General features: G+C 27.8%; 2 protein-coding genes across 2 annotated transcripts; one reads left to right on the top strand and one right to left on the bottom strand.

The window, feature by feature from the left end:
* Window positions 1-455: 455 nt before the first annotated feature.
* LOC101240198 (zinc finger protein 665) lies at window positions 456-4107 on the bottom strand. Its single transcript, XM_065791102.1, has 3 exons — window positions 3889-4107; window positions 2980-3144; window positions 456-2780 (listed from the first exon to the last, which is right to left on the bottom strand). The coding sequence occupies exons 1-3, from the start codon at window positions 3980-3982 to the stop codon at window positions 2080-2082; spliced, it is 960 nt and encodes a 319-aa protein (XP_065647174.1). The 5' UTR covers window positions 3983-4107; the 3' UTR covers window positions 456-2079.
* Window positions 4108-17326: 13219 nt separating this feature from the next.
* On the top strand, window positions 17327-18270 carry LOC105844854 (poly [ADP-ribose] polymerase tankyrase). The gene has a single exon (XM_065791101.1). It carries the CDS (start codon window positions 17403-17405, stop codon window positions 18177-18179), a length of 777 nt encoding a protein of 258 aa, XP_065647173.1. The 5' UTR covers window positions 17327-17402; the 3' UTR covers window positions 18180-18270.
* The last annotated feature ends 276 nt before the right edge of the window (window positions 18271-18546 follow it).

The following is an 18546-nucleotide window of genomic DNA, read 5'->3' as shown; positions in this document are numbered from 1 at the left end:
TGTTCATATTTAAATGGCTTTTTGTTTCGAGTATATGTCTCAGATTTTTAGAAATTTTGTTTCCTATTAATTTAACAAGACTTTTTCAATTTAAAATATTGTCACCTGTAATATAAATATTGTGAATTTTCATTGAATATAATGTTATTTATAAAAAAAATAGAAGTTAATGGGATATATCAGATTAAAAAAGTTTTGTGAATAAAATATTATTATTAGTATCATCAGCAAAAAGAATAAAAAAAAAGAAACCAAAAGCAGGTGCTTTTCTTGACCGCCGCCCAAATTATTTTCCTAGAATAGCCCCTGAAAAGGAAAAGTGGATATCATTTATATTTTTAAGAAGACCAAGTATTGAGCCCTGGTGTATACCACAACTAAAAACTTTTAAGCCTCGTACAACTTTAGTGATACGTTATCCATAAAACTACCAATAAAATTAAAACTTTGCTATATCTTGTTATACAACAAGAAATAGTATAACAGTATATATTTTAAGTAAACTAAATTTTACATTACTGGATATAATACAATATAATATTGTTTATAATATAGGCAGTTTAAATTTACAAAGTTTTTGATGTATACAAAAAATCTTCAAGTAAAATATGAATAAATAGTTTAAAAATGTAAATATTTTGTAAAAATAATTAAAGTTATAAATAAACAATCAAATAGAAAATAATTATTATTAAAAAATATATACATTGTACTTTTAGAAAAAATATGATAAAAACGATAAGATCATAAGAATACATTAAAATTGTGTAACTTCAACATTTAAGCAACAACAATACTAAACGTGACTGAAACAATTACAACAGAAGCAGTGCCGACACCAACAATGTTACAACAGAAACGTTAACGGCAATAGCAAAAATAATTACAGAAACAGCAATACCAACAACAACAAATTTATAACAGAAAGTTAACGACTATAGCAAAAACAATAAACGGCAGCAATGGTGACATTAACAAAATTACAACTGAAACATTAATGACTACGGCAAAAACAATTAGAAAAGCAGCAATGCCGACACCAACAATGTTACAACAAAAACATTAACGGTAATATCAAAATAATTACAACAGCTGCAATACCAACAACAACAAAACTACAACAGAAACATTAAGGATTTTAGCAAAAACAATTACAAAAACAACTTTATAAGCAATGGCAATAACAATTACAACAGCAACAATTTTGGTAACAACAGTTATAAAAGCGACAACAACGACAGTAACAAAAATAATTAGAACAGCAACAATAACGACAACAACGAAAGTAATTAAAACACCAACAGTACCAATCACAATAGCAACAATAACGATAAAAAAATAAATCAGTTATAACAACATCAATAAATAAAATTTCAACAGTAGTAAAACCTGCAACGTTTTGTACTGTTTAAATGTTTATTTTTGTACTGTAATGTTTATTTTCACCTTCAAAGGTGAGTGAGAATAAACATAAGTAACAATTAATTCTATTTGTAATAAAATTTGACTTTATAAAACTTATGTCACTTTTTAAAATATCGAAAACAAATAAAGTAACATTAACTTTATTGTATACAACAATGGCTAAAAACATTTAAATCAAATCTAGCACTAAATGTACTCAAGTCACAATATAAAAAAGTTTTAATAAAATCTACCTGTTACTTAATCTTTATAAATTTTAATCAAAAATATATAAAATTTAATCAAACATATGTAATATTATATGATTTAAGTCATAAAAACGTAGATGTCTGATCAAATCTTTTGAAGAATTTAGATGACTTTTAGGACCTTTTTTTTTCACTGTTCACAATGAGCATGGTTTCCACAATGAGCATGGTTTGAGCAGTACAATTTGCGGAGTTAATAATAATCTGTTATGCTTATTATAATCATTGTATAATGTAGAAAAAACAATGCAGAATAATATTATCTATATTTAAAAGATCTTTATGGAGAATAGAACACATAACTTCTTTCATTATAAAACACAATATGATTCCAGAATGCATTGTCATGTTATTTCTCGATAATACACAAACGTCGCTTAGTTTCTCGATAACACACAAATGTTGCTTAATTCTTTAAACTTATACTTTCAATATCAATTAGAGATCTACTCTGATGAATATACATATGGCGTCTTAAATCAATTTTTTGTTGAAATTCCTCTGAGCAAGATGTGCAGCGGAAAGGTTTAAAACCTTTATGTTTTCGACAGTGGGTAATTAAGTTTGAAGACTGACTAAATGATTTTCCGCAATAACCACATTTATGAGGTTTTTCACCGGTGTGCGTGTATGTATGTTTACGCATATCAGATTTTTGATGGAACTTTTTGCCACAAAAAGAACATGCAAATGGTCTAATATCAGCATGAATCATCATATGTGTCGACAACGTTGATGAACGTTTAAATCCTTTACCGCAAATTTTGCAAGGGTACAAACGATCTTGTGCTCTTGTTCGCGAATGTAGATGAATTTCTTGATTTTCTTGGAGTACACTCTTGAACAATGGATAGTTATAACTATGATGAATTGATCGAATACCACTAGATAAATAATTTTGCATTGGAAATTGATGAAGAGGACGGTCAGCTGAGGTTGGTGTAAAGTATAATGGTTTAGAGTAATTTTCATTGGCTCTTTTGTTGTTCTCTATTTTACAACTGTGATAATTGAAGGAAGCCAGACTTTTTTGAATCCGCTCATCATTCAAAAACTCCAAAAAGGAACGGGGAAATTGTGAAGTCGAAACATCTTTATTTTCTTCTTCTAATGATAAAAATATGCTGATTAGGAGTTGTTTTTTTATCAATTTACTATTTAAAAAATGATGAATATTACATTTGTACTAAGTCATTAAATTGTTATAGAGTTAAAATAAATTATTGGTAAAACATTAGTAAATGGAAACTACGGAAACAATTGACAATGGAAAAATAGAAAGAAAAATCAAAAATATGAAACTTACGTTTAAGAATGTTTTCAATTCGATTTTCTTTTTCGCTGCTGTTACCGGATAGTTCGCATGAAAGCGATGATAACTCGCTTACACCGGACGACGATTCGCTTGAACTGCTTAATTGATCGTCAACTTCATCTTCTAAACTAAAATTTTTTTGTTCCATTGAAGATTCTAAAAATAGATTTGTTATATTTGATTATGGTGTATTAGTATATATGTATTTTTTATGTGTGTATGAGTCGCGTCAAGCAATCGGGTATTAATCCTTTGTTTCTAAATTATGAAGAAAATGCAGCAAACTACGGTATGGAAAGTAGCGGATGTCGGAGTCAAAATTAAGATTTATGATAAAGCTATTTAGTGTTACTAAGTTGAGTATAACAAATTAATACAACTTTGAACCAAGTTTGTACAAAGTTTAAGCTCTGGCCCGTTTCTTATATTTTCTTGATATTGTTTATAATTTTGGAGATAGTAATTGAAAAATTACTACCTGGGTTATGCAACTAGCAATGTGATTTTTTATTTATTTTCTTTGTGTTTGATTTTTAATTACAGTGGTTTTAAAAGTTTTATTTCTAAAACTTGACACTTTTCTGTGACAAAAAAAAAGAAAGTCTTGAAACACATGGACACAATAGTGCTTTGTTTATGTGTGCGCATGTCCTATACACTTTGCAATCTTTTTTATACCTTATAACCGGATCATGTTTTAATAAAAGAAGATAAAACTTAAAAATGCTTTTTGTAAATAGTACATATTGACACAATTACCTTAGTCGTTAACTTAGTAACTGCCATAGTTACCTAAATTGCAACTATTTTACTTTATAAAACTTCCAAAAAAGTTATTTTGGAAAGCAACTCTTATAAAAAATTTATTTAACAACTATACTGTATGATTTATAATCTTACCAATTTTCCAAGAATCGCTGTCGCTATCTTCATTTTCATCTTCGCTTAATGATAAACCTTTAGTGTTTCGCTTCAATAAAAACGCACGAGGCATTTCTTCCCTAATCTAAAATTTGTAATCTCTACCGAATTTGTGATTTTTTCTAATTTTAATGATCTTACAACAATATGAAGTGTTTAGTGATTTCTTTTTAATAATGCGCTATTAAGAAATTGCTATAATTAAGATAATTCGGTTCCGTGGCATTTTTGTTAGTACAAACAGGTGTTTGAATTGGTTGAATGAATCGAAATCTGTTCGTAGCTGTCGCTTGCATTTGCTAACGCTACTAAAGGTGGTTGAGAAACAAGCAAGTTTTAGTAACAAACACTGTTTGAAGCGAGTGAACAGTAAACAACTGCGAAAAGCCTATTAAACGCACCAAAGTTAATTTAAACGCTGAAACTTGGAGCTACGCCAGTCGTTGTTTATCGCGTTTTGCAAATAAATTTAGTATTAAAAAAATTATTTACAAAAAACTTCTTAATTAAAAATTTTTAAATACAAAGTTTTATAATTTAGAAATTTTTAGTGTTGCTTATTACCCAGCTCTCCCATTTGCATCCTTTCGTTAGCCAATATTTTTACTCCAACAATATCCTTTCCAACGTGTCATTTCATAAATGTAACAAAAAGATCATGCTCAAATCAGTATTTGTTACTCAACTAAATTCTAAATTTCAATAAGAACAAACTCCCTGGAAACTAGCTGGATTTCAAAACAATAGTTATAAAAGTAATAATATTAATAATAATAATAAACAATATATAAATAGTATTAATAATAATAATAAACAATATATAAATAGTATTAATAATAATAATAAACAATATATAAATAGATTTGTTATAAATAGTTTTTTTCAAATGATTTTAAAAGAATAAAATCATTAGGCGCTCAGTTAGCAACAAATGTAAGCAAAAAAATTGTTCAAGTATAACAGAAAAAGGGCAATTCTTTTTTTTTACAAGTAGATCACAATTTAATATGCTTAAGGATCATTCAAAACATGCGGGTGACCATTATTAATTTTGTAGAGCTTCGTTTTAAAAATTTATAAAAAAATTATCATTAAATTAAATTTTGTATTTCAAGGAATTCGTTTAGTTAATTTAGTTAGAGCCGTTTTTATTTTTTTAAATCTCTTCATTTTTTAGCATTGTTTAAGCATTTTTTTTACGGGTAAAACTGGCGCATCGTTGCGCAACTTGAGTTATTTGTTGAGCATTTAATCTGATTTTATCCTGAAGTGTCACATTTAAAAATCATAATTTTGCTCTGGGTATTTTTATATAGAGGAAGACGAGGTATGATAGCGAACGTTTCGAAATCCGTAGTTTTTGCAAAACTGTCAGTCATGAAACAATAATAAACTGTCAATATGCTTGTTTTCTCATGATGATTTATTAACGGCATAAGTTTTTAGTTTCCAAATGTATAATAAAACTTGAAATGTAAAATTTATAAGTTTGTTATCTGGTCACATGATGGGGCAAGATGCCAATTAAAAATAGCCGTGGCGCAGCAGTTAGGGTTCTGGCCCAAAACCAAGAGGTTCAAGTTTGATGCTCTGGCCACATTTGCAACATTGGTAAGGAAGAAGTTGTAAACTTCCTTGTTAAATGTTTTTCCGCGGTGCTCTATGTGAAGAACGTAAAGGGTTTTCCGGAACACCTTAATAACCACAACAACAAAAAAAAAAAATAATAATAAAAAAGTGATTATTGATTTAATCTTTTTTAAATTTTAGAAACTACCAAATATTTTTCTATTTATTTTCTATCAAGATTATTTTCAAAGTATCGCAAAATAAACACGCGTCGCAATAACCCAATAAAAATATCACCTTTTGAGCAGTAGCTTAGGCAGGATTTTTTAATGTTGCAAATATAACACTTTCAGACATGATTAAACTCTAAACTTAAGTAGGGGAGACCGGGCTAGTTGGCCGCAGGGGTAAGTTGACGAACTGCGTTTATCTTTAGAGCCTTTCATCAGAAAGTGACAAAAATTACTCAGAAACTTCCTTATAGACCATTTCATCATTCACTGTAGTATTGTCAGGATTCGCGCATGCGCATGGGAGATATTGAGATTTATGCGTTTTTTGGACAAAAACGTAACTTTTAGAACATCGCTTCCTTTTTACTTTACAAAGAAAATATTTAGTCGTATGAAAAAAAAATTCTTGTAAACGTTCCAGTCACAATTCGTTTACTATATTCAGTCAGACTTTTTTTCAAAGCTGCCGTTTTTCAGGATCTATAAACTATTTATTAAAAAAAAAGTTTTCGGCGTAAGTTGACAAATTTTTCACGGGGTAAGTTGGCTCATAGCATTTACTATGGAAAAAAATATTTATTTTTATAAAATTATTTTTTTATTTTTTTTTTATTTTTAACAATATTGAAAATATTTATTCTTACAAAAAAATTAAAAAAAATTTTTTTTTGTTTTTTTTTCCACAGATAAAAGGTGGGTTACTGTTTGGCTTTTATGCGGACTAATATTTGGTACCAGCTAAAAGTAATATTAAATTTTGGGATAAAATTGTTGCAAAAATTAATTTTAAAAAAATTTCTATTAATTTTGCACTTAATAGTGCATTAATAATCATTTTTATAATTTGCGCCAACTTACCCCGTGGTGGGGTAAGTTGGCGCATTTTTTTTTTTTTTTGAGGGTCCGGAAAGGCCCCAAGAATTTTTTTTTGTAAATGAATGCAAATTTTATAAGATACCCTAATCCATACTCTTTAAGAATACACTTTAATATTTTTAAAAAAATGAACTGTTAGGGCTACAGAGCTCATAGAGTAAAAACTGAGCCAACTAGCCCCGGTCTCCCCTATCTCCGTATTTAGGTTAAATAAGGATGTTTTGCAGAAAATTGCGGTAATTAGAGTCTGGGATCAAAAAGTTCGCTCCCCCAACCACTAATGAGTTTAGCATATTATACTAAATTTAATTTTATCAACAGGTTTAAAGTTTCATATAGTAATCTTTTAGCGTTAAAAAGTTATGAACATACAAAAATTCTGCCCTTCAGAAAGATGGGGGTTATAAATTTCACATGGTCATAATTTTTGAACGCTAAAAGATTTTTTAAAAAAATTGAAACCTCTCGATAATTTTAAGCTTAGTACAATATGCATAAATTCATATTTTTTCAATTCATTTCTCTCACGTTAGGAATAGAGGGAGCGATCATTTTGAACTTTTTTATTTCTAGGCTCTAATCACTGCGATTTGCAAAACATTCTTATTTGACATATGTATAGACATACTTAAATTTGTAGTTTACACAATGTCTGAAAGTGTCATTTCTAAAACAACAAAAAATTTTGTCACGCTACAGCTGTGGAGTACCACGTAATATATTTTTCAAGGTAAAAAAACTTATGCATATAAAATTAGGCTTACTAGGCACCTCAGTTCCGTGCGACAACTTTAGCTTATGATCATAAGTTAAACTTAACCTTCATATAGAAAAGTTTATTACTAACTGTTTTAACAATGTTTTTATAAACATATTTTAGCTACGCCGGATGTGGTGCACAAGTTTGATGTTGATTATCTAAATTCCATCTACGTATTAGAATTACACGTAGAAAATTAAACAACTATTAAGTTTAAAGAAAAAATAAAATATTTTATAAATAGAATAAAAACTTTTTAATCGTAGTAACAGGTATACCAGTAACTTGTACAGATTAACATTATTTAAAAAAAAAAACATTTCTCTTCTCAACGTTTTTTAAAGATGTTTCAAGACCTGTGTTATGCGTAATAAAATTTAAACGATTTTGAATAGCTATGGGTTTCTGAGACAAGTGTCTGAAAAATATGTCTTTTAAACAAAAATAGGTGGTCATAAACTCTCAACTTTAACTAATATATTTACAAATATAATGTCACTTTACATTGTTTAAGCTCATTCCTTTCCTAGCGCTCATCTTTGTTTAAACCATTTCCTTTCCTGAACTGATCAAAACGAGCTGCTTGATTCACAAAAAAAGTTATGACAAATATTATAAATAAGGGCATTTTCTGTGCATATTTTTTTATTATGTTTATTGTGGCTACGCGTTGGTACTGGACTCGTTGAATAAAAATTAAAACAATCTTCATTATAACATTCGATATAGTCAATTATTATTTGGTTAATTAAAATTATTACCTAACTCAATAATTTTAATTAACCACGCTCTCGTCTTTTTTTCAAACTTGTTGAATTTAATGCTATCAATCTGTCATTATAAGGAAAATTTTTAGAATAAGTGGAAGAATAAACAGAGTATAATTGCTCAATAGTTTTGTTTCTAAAATTTTTATTTTTACAAACATGTTTTGTTAACATTTGATGGAATATTATATATATATATATATATATATATATATATATATATATATATATATATATATATATATATATATATATATATATATATATACATATATATATATATATATATATATATATATATATTTATATACATATATATATATATATATATATATATATATATATATATATATATATATATATATATATATATATATATATATATATATATATAACAAGGCTCAGTTTTAGGCCCAATACTTTTTATAATTTACATCAATGACTTGCCAGACAATTTAAAATGTGTCAGTAAACTATATGCAGATGATTCGAAACTAATGAATGAGCTACGAGTAAAAAATATTCTTAATGATACCACTGACATTCAAACTGATTTAAATAAAATCACTGAATGGACAGCTTCATCAACCAAACTTTTCCTGAATGGAAAAGTTTGGTTGATGAAGCTGAACCTAGAAAAATGTAAAGTTATGCATATGGGAAGTAACAACCCACGCTCAAACTATTCACTTCAAGATACAACCAACTATTTAAATTACGATTTAGAAAAATCAGATGTAGAAAAAGATCTTGGTATATTTGTTTCAAGTAATGCTAAATATTTTAATCAAGTTATTCATGCTAGTAATAAAGCTAACAGAATGCTTAATATGTTAAAAAAAACATTTATATCAAGGGATTTAATGTTATGGACTAAGTTATACAAAACATATGTCAGACCTAACCTGGAATATGCAATCAGTGCTTGGTCACCTTATTTAATGAAAGATATAAAGATTATTGAGAAAATTCAAAGACGATCCACAAAAGTCCCAACTATATGCAAACATCTTTGTTACACAGATAGATGTATCTTATTTCAAATTCAAAAACTGGAGGATCGTAGAATAAGAGGTGACTTGATTCAAAAGTTTAAAATTGAAAAAGGTCTTACCATCATTAATTGGCACAATGAACCAATTATACGTCCAGCTCGATGTGGTCAACGAGAACAGTTTGTACGCGAATTTAACAGAAATTGCGATCCACGATATCATTTTTTTAGTAATCGTGTTGCTAAGCATTGGAATGCACTCAATGATGCAACAGTTAACTGTTCCTCGACTAACGAATTTAAACGAATGCTTGACAGTTCAATTGATAGTTGCCTATAGTCATTATATGACTTTAATAGGATCTGTATCCTATTTGCAACTCATATACTATTACTATTACTATTACTATATATATATATATATATATATATATATATATACATATATATATATATACATATATATATATATATATATATATATATATACATATATATATCGTACACCCAGATCAAGAGTGCCACAAGTCAAAAAGTTTAATTTTTTAATATTTTTTCCAACTAAGAGTGCCATTTGTATCTGTTATTTTGTAAACATTCGTTTTAGACTTGTGGTATTTTGTCACCATATACAACACATAAAATACTATCAAATGACATTCATGACTCAATATCCATAATTTTTGACTTTTGGCACCCTTGATCTGGGTGTACGATATATATATATATATATATATATATATATATATATATATATATATATATATATATATATATATATATATATATATGTATATATATATATATATATATATATATATATACACTGAGGCATATTCGTTTAGACGCATCAATTTTTCTCTCTTTATCTTAATTTTTTTCTATGTTTTGTCAACAACACAACAATTGTTGTGTTGTGGCCTAATAAAAATCACAAAAATAAATTTTTCTGTGTCTTTATTAACATGAGAGTATGTTTGATATACAAAAGTACATTTTTTAATTGGAATATATCTATAGACGCAGTCATATTTTTGACATTAAAAGATGGAAATTAGTAATGCGTATGTCCTCCATTACAGTGTATCACCTTAAAAATTCTGCCTTTCATTGACTCCACTAGTCGTTGAAGTGTAGTTTGATCCAACTCGGACCATGCTTCAAGGATTTTACACTTTAACTCAGTAACAGTTCAAATTGGTGTCTGGCTGCTTTAGCGTCATAAACTTTTCTTGATAGCATTCCCCACACGTTCTCGATTGGATTTACGTCCGGTCTACAAGCTGGCCATTCGAGAACCGGGATGTTGTGGTCTTTAAACCATTTCATAGAATGCCTAGATGTGTGAATTGCATCATTATCTTGCTGAAATATGGCATTATCGTCCATGTTTTCATCCATATAAGTTATGAGAATATCATCCAACATTTCTGTATACTTTATCGAGTTCATTTTAGGTAAACCACAACACAGAGTCAATTTTCCTGAATGAGAAAATCCACCCCAAACCATTAAACTTCCTCCTCCATAATTTCGTTTTGTTTGTGGGTCATTTATTCCTTTTAGATCATGCCAATAACAACTGTAAGAGTCCGGACCATCTAAATTGAACTTTTTTTCATCTGAAAATATTACGTTTTCCACTCATGAGTCCAATGCATATGGTTTTTAGCAAACTGTAATCTAGCAATTTTATGATGTTTTTTTAACATTGGTTTTTGGTGTGGTTCCTTCCACTTTACGTTTGGTGTTGTACGTAGAATATGTGTAACATGTTTATTGGTGACAGGCAATAATAATTTATCCTTTATTTGTGTTGCATTCAATTTATTTTTGGTTGCTTCAAAGCGAATTCGATTAATTTGCCAATTTGTTAATACTTTGTTGCCGTTTGTTGCTTTTTTTACACCGTAATTGTCACCTTTTGCAATGTAGTTTCGTACAACATGGTCAGATCTTCCAATTTTTCTTGCTATTTCTCGTATAGAAAGTGCTGGTGAGATTTCTGATCCACGATATAAATTAATTTGTATTTTTTCAGCATCTGTCAAATACTTTCCTTTAGGCATTTCGTAAAATGCAATAAAAATGATACTGGCAGAGCAAAATATCAAATTACACTAAAATTTATCAATTTTTTTGTGTAAAAGTGATTAAAAATCAATAATTACCGTTATTAACCTGATTGCGCCTATAGATATATTCCAATTAAAAAATGTGCTTTTGTATATCAAACATACTCTCATGTTATTAAAGACACATAGAAAAAAAATTTTTGTGGTTTTTTTAGCCCACACAATTATTTTGATAATAACTTGCATGCATATCAGTTGACAATACATAGAAAAAAATTAAGATAAAGAGAAAAAAATTGATGCGTCTAAACGAATATGCCTCAGTGTATATATATATATTTATATATATATATATATATATATATATATATATATATATATATATATATATATATATATATATATATATATATATATATATATATATATATATATATATATATATATATATATATATATATATATGTATATATATATAAATTAGTAAAAACACTTGTCTAATTTTTGATTTCTTCTACACTGTGTTTCACCATCAGCAGGTTCATCAGGAAGAATCCTGATTCTTCCTGATGAACCTATCAAATATTTTACTTCAGTTGTCTAATAGTCTTTTAGACAGCTGAAGCAAAATAAAAGACAGCTTTATTAACATATTTTTGTCTTTTAAATATCCCCATAAAAAATAGTCGGACGCAGTCAAATCTGTCGAACGAGGTGGCCAAGAGAGATCATAGTTTGTCTAGCAGTATGCGGAGTTGCTCCATCTTGTTGAAACCACAAATTAGGTTTCTGCTCCGCCATTGGCCGCAAAAAGTTTTCAATCATTGTTCTTTAAGAAGCTCCTGAAATCGATTCCGGCAATCCATCCTCATTTTCGAAGAAACATGGGCCGATAACTCTAGTAGCCATAACACCGCTCCAAACAGTACATTTAGATGGGTGCAATTGATGTTGGTGTGTTGGCATTGGATTTTCAGAGCCCCAAAGTCTACAGTTTTGTTTGTTGACATAACCAATTAAATGGAAATGCGCTTCATCCGGCATCAAAACATCATTTTAAAAATCAATTTGTTTGGCTAATTATGTAAAACGAATAGCGTATTGTAGTTGTTGTTGGTAATCTTGCGGTAGTAGTGTTTGCACAATTTGAATTTTGTATGGGTACATCTTAAGATCCAACTTTAAAATTCTACGCAATGTTGTTCTAAAAATGCCCAATTGGCTGGAACGACGGCGATTTGAGACAGATGGATTATCTGCAACACTCTGCCGCACAGTTTCCACGTTATCTTCAGTGCGAATATTTCGATGAGCACCTCGTCCAGGACGGTCGGCCACTGAACCCAGTTCCTCAAAACGACCAACCAAACTCCTAATCATGAAGGCTGTGGGAGCTGTTCTGGAATTAAAATGTTGCTGATATTTACGCTGCGTCAAAACAATGGATCGTTGACAAGAATAGAAAAACTCGATAATTTTAACGCGCTGTTTTGTACTGTATGGCTCCATAATAAATCTCCAAGAATTCAAGTATAACCTAAAAAAAGTGGAAAATAAATATGTCAAAAAATAAAAAAGTTATTTCGGTATTACATTAGTAGGTCTTCTTTGGCCCACCCTGTGTAATCAACATGTTTTCATGTTTGAAAATGTTTTCATTTCAAATTACTTAACCTTAAATAATCACAACCCCAAAATTGTTTAAGTACTTCGTCTTTTCCATCTTTTATAGTATTAGCGCATTATTCTTTATCATTTCAGTTCAGTATGATATTTGATGTTTCTTAATCTGAAATACATGATTTTATGTTTATCGTATAAAATATTAGTCAATTTTTTAACCGCCACTTTTGAAAATCTGTATAATTTTACTAATTGTGAACTGGACTAAATTTTATTAACTCACCGAGCCGACTAACATGAGCTCTGTGAAGGCTCATTACTCACATTATACTCCCATAACAAATCACCCAAAAAAACGTTAATATTTCAAAATAATTCTTTACAATTGTTCCTTTATTAAGAAAAGAAGAAGCTTCTATTATTAAAAAAAAAGACCTGAAAAAGTTATAACCTTCTTGAGTCTCTACACCTCAGCCCCCATAGGTGGGGTAAAGGAGAAAAATTTCAAAATATACAAAAAAATTAAACATGACAAACCATAATTATTTAATGTCTTCAAAATTTTCTGTACATTAAAACTGTACATTAAAATATTTATGCACTAAGATATGAAAACATTTAACATAAAAACTTATTGTACTTAATTTTATTGCGTTCATTCTTAATCTTATGAAAACTTTAACTCCGTCAAAGTTTTATATATGGCTTTGTTGAAAAATTTAGCATATTTTAATTGTTAGATACGATTGAATCTAAAGAAAATAAATGATTAAATTAAAGCATTAAAAAGCTAAAAAAATACTATAAAACATAAAAGTTCTTAATTTTATTAAAAGCTCTCTAATCAAATATATATTTTTATTTTAAAGATCTCCCTGTCAAACGAGGCCGCAAGAAACAAAAAATAACTAACACAATTTGAGATACATATCTTACTTAAAATAATACATCCTCCTTATGCAGGCTTCGAAAATATTAGATCCCCCTAAGTAATTCATACAATATTTCAAACAATTAGTATTTGGAATCTAGAATATTATATCTCCCTATGTAGTCTCTGTATATATCACAAAAAGAAACTGAAGTTCTTACTTAAAATAACATATCCCCCCCCTCCCCTATGTACACTTCTAAAATATTACATCCCCTAGTAATTCATACAATTTGAGATACATATCTTACTTAAAATAATACATCCCCCTTATGCAGGCTTCTAAAATATTAGATCCCCCTAAGTAATTCATACAATATTTCATACGATTAGTATTTGGTATCTAGAATATCACATTTTCCCTGTGTAGTCTCTGTTTATATCATAAAAAGAAACTGAAGTTCTTACTTAAAATATCACATCCCTCCAATGCAATTTTCTAAAATATTGCAAACGATTAGTATTTAATATCTAGAATATTATATCCCTAATGTGTAATCTTTTTTTCAATATTGTCACGCAATATATTTCGATCAAAATCTTATAAATATGAACTTAAAATATTTCATGCTAACTTCATTTATAATATATTATTAAAAAAACGATTTTATGAATCTCGTTGCGTTATTATTATATTGTTTATATAATAGAATGTTTCGGACGTACTTGATACACTTCTAAGTGCAATAACTCGAAAGCGCATTCTCGTTTTCATTTTTTCAATGGGGGATGTGATATTTTAGGCGGATGTGATATTTTATTACATATCATTATTCATAAAAGTTTTCGCACGTTTAGTTTTTACTAAACTTTTCTGTGAGTATTCTTTTCGTAGCCTATAGTTTTTTCACAAACAATTATTTGTTCTTATTTAATTACTAAATCGTTCTTATTTAATTGTTTTTCATCTTTCTTGAGATGTTTATCAATACTTCAATAAAAGGTTTTTGTTTATATTTTTTTATATTAGACTGTTCATCTAACATAACAAATATTAAAGTTTGCACAAATAAATTTATGACAACGTTTTTATTTGTTTATTTTTTTTTAGGTGCCCAAGAAGTCCTAACGGTCTTGTCACAGAGAACCGCGGAAGTGCATTTAACCATGAAGTTCACGCCTCCTTCCTTACCGTGACGCGAAAATATGCCCACATCTCGTTTCAAGCCTTGATCTCCTGCTTATAAAGCAAGCGCTCTAACCACTGCGCCACGGCCGCACAATGTTAAAATTATTTTACAAGTAAATGCTGTAAAATAAAAAATAAAAAAACAACTCTTTTTGTGTTTTTAAACGACGTTTGATGAGCTAATTAAACACAGTTTAATGACTAATTCTCTTTGAATCAAAAACTTTGTTTTGAGTGTTAAAAACAATATTTAAAAATATTTGGTTTATTTATAAATTATCTTTTTAATCTAAATATTTATTAGTAAATTGTTCTACAAGTTTAATACAATACTTTTTTTGTTAAACAGTTTTAGTGTTTTTATTTTTGTTATGGTAACCATGCCACCATGTAATTTTTATTATGCAATTAGTATGAGTTTTCATAATTTTATATTTTATTTAGGTAATTCTCTATTTAATTAAGCAGGTTATATTCTATTGAGGTAGTTCTCTAACAGTTAAATAAGCAGTTAATATTTCTTTATTTCTTATATAATCGAATCCTGTTCATTTTTAACACATGGCCAATAATGGTAGAACATTATTATATTCATGTTTACATGTAAAAACACTTTTATATTCATGATCGCGTGTAAATTTCGTATTTTGATATTGAATTTAAGTAACCAAAAAACACAACAACCTGTTGTTATTTTTATAAAATAAAGGTTTATACAATCTTTGAAACTTGATAAAAGTGATATTTTCATTTTATTTGAAATAGAAATGTTCTATGTGACAAACACTATACAGTAAAAACCCAGCTGAGTGATATTAATTGAGGAAGTAGTTACTTCTATAAATTCACTGTGGAAGTAGTTACTACTTCGACAGCGAATATCACTTGGCCCGGTTTTCACTGTGTTCGGCATATAGAACACATTTTAACATCAAACCAAAAGTTTTCATTTTTAGCATATAGCCCGGATTTTACATTCAGTCATTAAGAATATCTTCTTTATTACTTGTACTATATTTAATATTTATACTATATTTATTTGTTATACAGTATTTATTTGTTATACTATATTGTAGCTGTTATTATAAATCTGTGCTATAACAAACGTTTAATTTTTCAGGCAATATGCGGACGATTGACTGCGTTTGTTTCTTAATATTTGTCAAATGTGATTTATGAATAAATTGGCACTGCATACAAATTACATATCGCACCAAGGATTTTAATTTGAAACCTTTTTAAAGCATTTTCTTCAATAGTCTTATGAGACAAACAATTTTATGAACCTGGTTGCTATTAAGTATAAATGGCTGATTTAAAAATCATTTCGTACTTAATTTTGTTTTATTTTGGAAAAAATTTCAAAATAAAATAAAAAACATTTTTTATATCGTTTTAACTCAAGACACTATAATAAAAAATTGTTGATAAGTTATTTCTCTTTTTTAAAGCCTTTCATAATAGTCCTTATGATCTTTTCATAAATATTCTTTTCAAAAAGGTTTAAACTTTAAAATATCTGTTCTTCGACACAAAAATGTTAAAATTGTTAATTTCAACAATGAACTACGTAATAATAATTAATATGTAGTTGATTAAACTTCTTGTTGATTTCAATAAACAAGAAGTTTGAGTTTAATTTAATAACTTTATAACATTATGATAACTTTCGCCGACAGAACAATATTTCCTTTAATTTATACTTTTTCTTGAACTATTTATGATAAATTATACAGTCGTTAAATATTCTATTTCATTTCATCTTACTCATTTATAAACTTTTAATTTATTTTCAATAAATTAAAAATTTATTTTCATTAAATTAAAAGTTTATTTCCTTTTTAATTGAAAGTTAATTTTTCAATTAATTTTCAATGGTTTTTATGGGCCGTAGTTCTTGCAATTCATCTATTGACTTGGACGGTGGTGTTGAGATTTTTGAAATATCACAAGTCCTTATATAATATTATATATATATATATATATATATATATATATATATATATATATATATATATATATATATATATATATATATATATATATATATATATAAATATATATATATATATATATATATATATATATATATATATATATATATATATATATATATATATATATATATATACAATTTTTAATATATTTTAGTATATATTAAAAAAAAAAAAAGAAAAAAAAAAATGGATTTGCGAATTTTTGAAGGTTCAGAGACCCTCTCGAAAAGTTAGATACCTGTATTTAACTATTAAACAAAAGTCAATAATTTTCTTATCAATTACAAGAAAAATGTTAATTATTTACTCAAAACATATTTTTTTCTGCAAAATAGCAATTGTTGCTGACTATATCCTGTAATTAGGAACTTTTAAAAATAGCTAATCAGGAAGGGAATTGGTCAGCAACAAAATGTTAATTGTTTTATATTGTTTGATATATTAATCAACAAATATCACCAACTTTGTTGTAGCTTAATATTGAAACTCCGATCAGTTGTCGTAATAATTTTAAGTGTAAAACAAATTTTGTTGTAGAGATGGACGTTTTAAAGGCTATTCGTAAAAACGATATCAAAAAGTTAGAAAAATTGTTGAAAAAGGGTTTTAAACCAAATTCCGTTCTTGACGAATTTGATGGTAACAATCAATTAAAGTACTCAACAATACCATTATCATTGGCTGCGAAAGAAGGTTATACAGATATTGTGAGTCTACTCGTAAAGTATGGGGCAAATCTGCATGCATCAAACGATGATTGGGAAGCTCCAATGCATATTGCTGCGTTTTACGGACATGTTGATGTTATGAGATTTTTGCTGACGCGAGATATTAACATTAATAAACAAGATAAAAAAGGTAACACAGTGCTTCATGTTGCTGTAATGAAGTCACAGTTTAATATTGTAAATCTCCTGCTAACTAATGACACTGGTATAGATATTAATATAAAAAACATTGAATCTAAAACTGCACTTGATATAGCCAAAAAAGAAAGAGTTTGTCACATTATAGATTTAATTGAAGAGAAAATAAAACAAGATATGGTTAATAAGAATAAAGATTCAGCTGTCGTCAACCCGGCACCGGCATTCAACTCGGTAATAAAGGTTGTGCCGGCTTTTCAAACAATGAAACCGCAAAATAAATCGTTTTTTGAATCAGATGTAATAATTAAAGAACAAGAAAAGCAACAGCTTGTTAGAGCTTTAAGTGAAATAGAAAAAAAAGAACAAAGCGAGAAGGAAAAAATAAAAGATCTTCAAGCCATCGACAGCCTTCTTGATAGTCTTCAATGTTTTGACAATAATAACTGAAAAAATTGGAAAAAAAAAATCACTTAAAGATTTTTATAAAGCTTTTAATCAGACAAAATTATTTTTATTTTCTACGTTATAATGCCAAAAATCAAACTTCATAACTATTTAACTGGAATAAAAAGAACTAGTAATCTTGGGACTTATGTTTTCACAACGTTTGGATAGCCTTTTAATCAACGCTAATTTTTTTTTTTTGATAACAAAATGTTACATTAAATGCGAATAAAAATTGATGCTAAATTAACGTTTATACATATCGTAACAACATTTCTTAATAAGAATTTATATTTGTGTACATTATACGAAAAGATTTGAAGAAACCATTGGTGATAAGAAAAAAAGATATTTATTCTCAAAAAAGATA

Source organism: Hydra vulgaris, chromosome 02, assembly GCF_038396675.1.
Source record: "Hydra vulgaris chromosome 02, alternate assembly HydraT2T_AEP".
In the NCBI taxonomy this organism is placed as follows: Eukaryota; Metazoa; Cnidaria; class Hydrozoa; order Anthoathecata; family Hydridae; genus Hydra; species Hydra vulgaris.
The sequence above is the reverse complement of the archived record's forward strand: the minus strand, read 5'-3'. Positions and strand labels throughout refer to the sequence as shown.

Bases quoted from the DNA above. Each gene is read 5' to 3' on its own strand.
- LOC105844854 (XM_065791101.1), top strand. From the start codon at position 17,403: ATGGACGTTTTAAAGGCTATTCGTAAAAACGATATCAAAAAGTTAGAA.
- LOC101240198 (XM_065791102.1), bottom strand. From the start codon at position 3,982: ATGCCTCGTGCGTTTTTATTGAAGCGAAACACTAAAGGTTTATCATTA. The intron at 3,145-3,888 runs GTAAGATTATAA...ATCTATTTTTAG, and splicing joins CAGCGATTCTTGGAAAATTG to AATCTTCAATGGAACAAAAA. The intron at 2,781-2,979 runs GTAAGTTTCATA...TTTTATCATTAG, and splicing joins AATTGAAAACATTCTTAAAC to AAGAAGAAAATAAAGATGTT.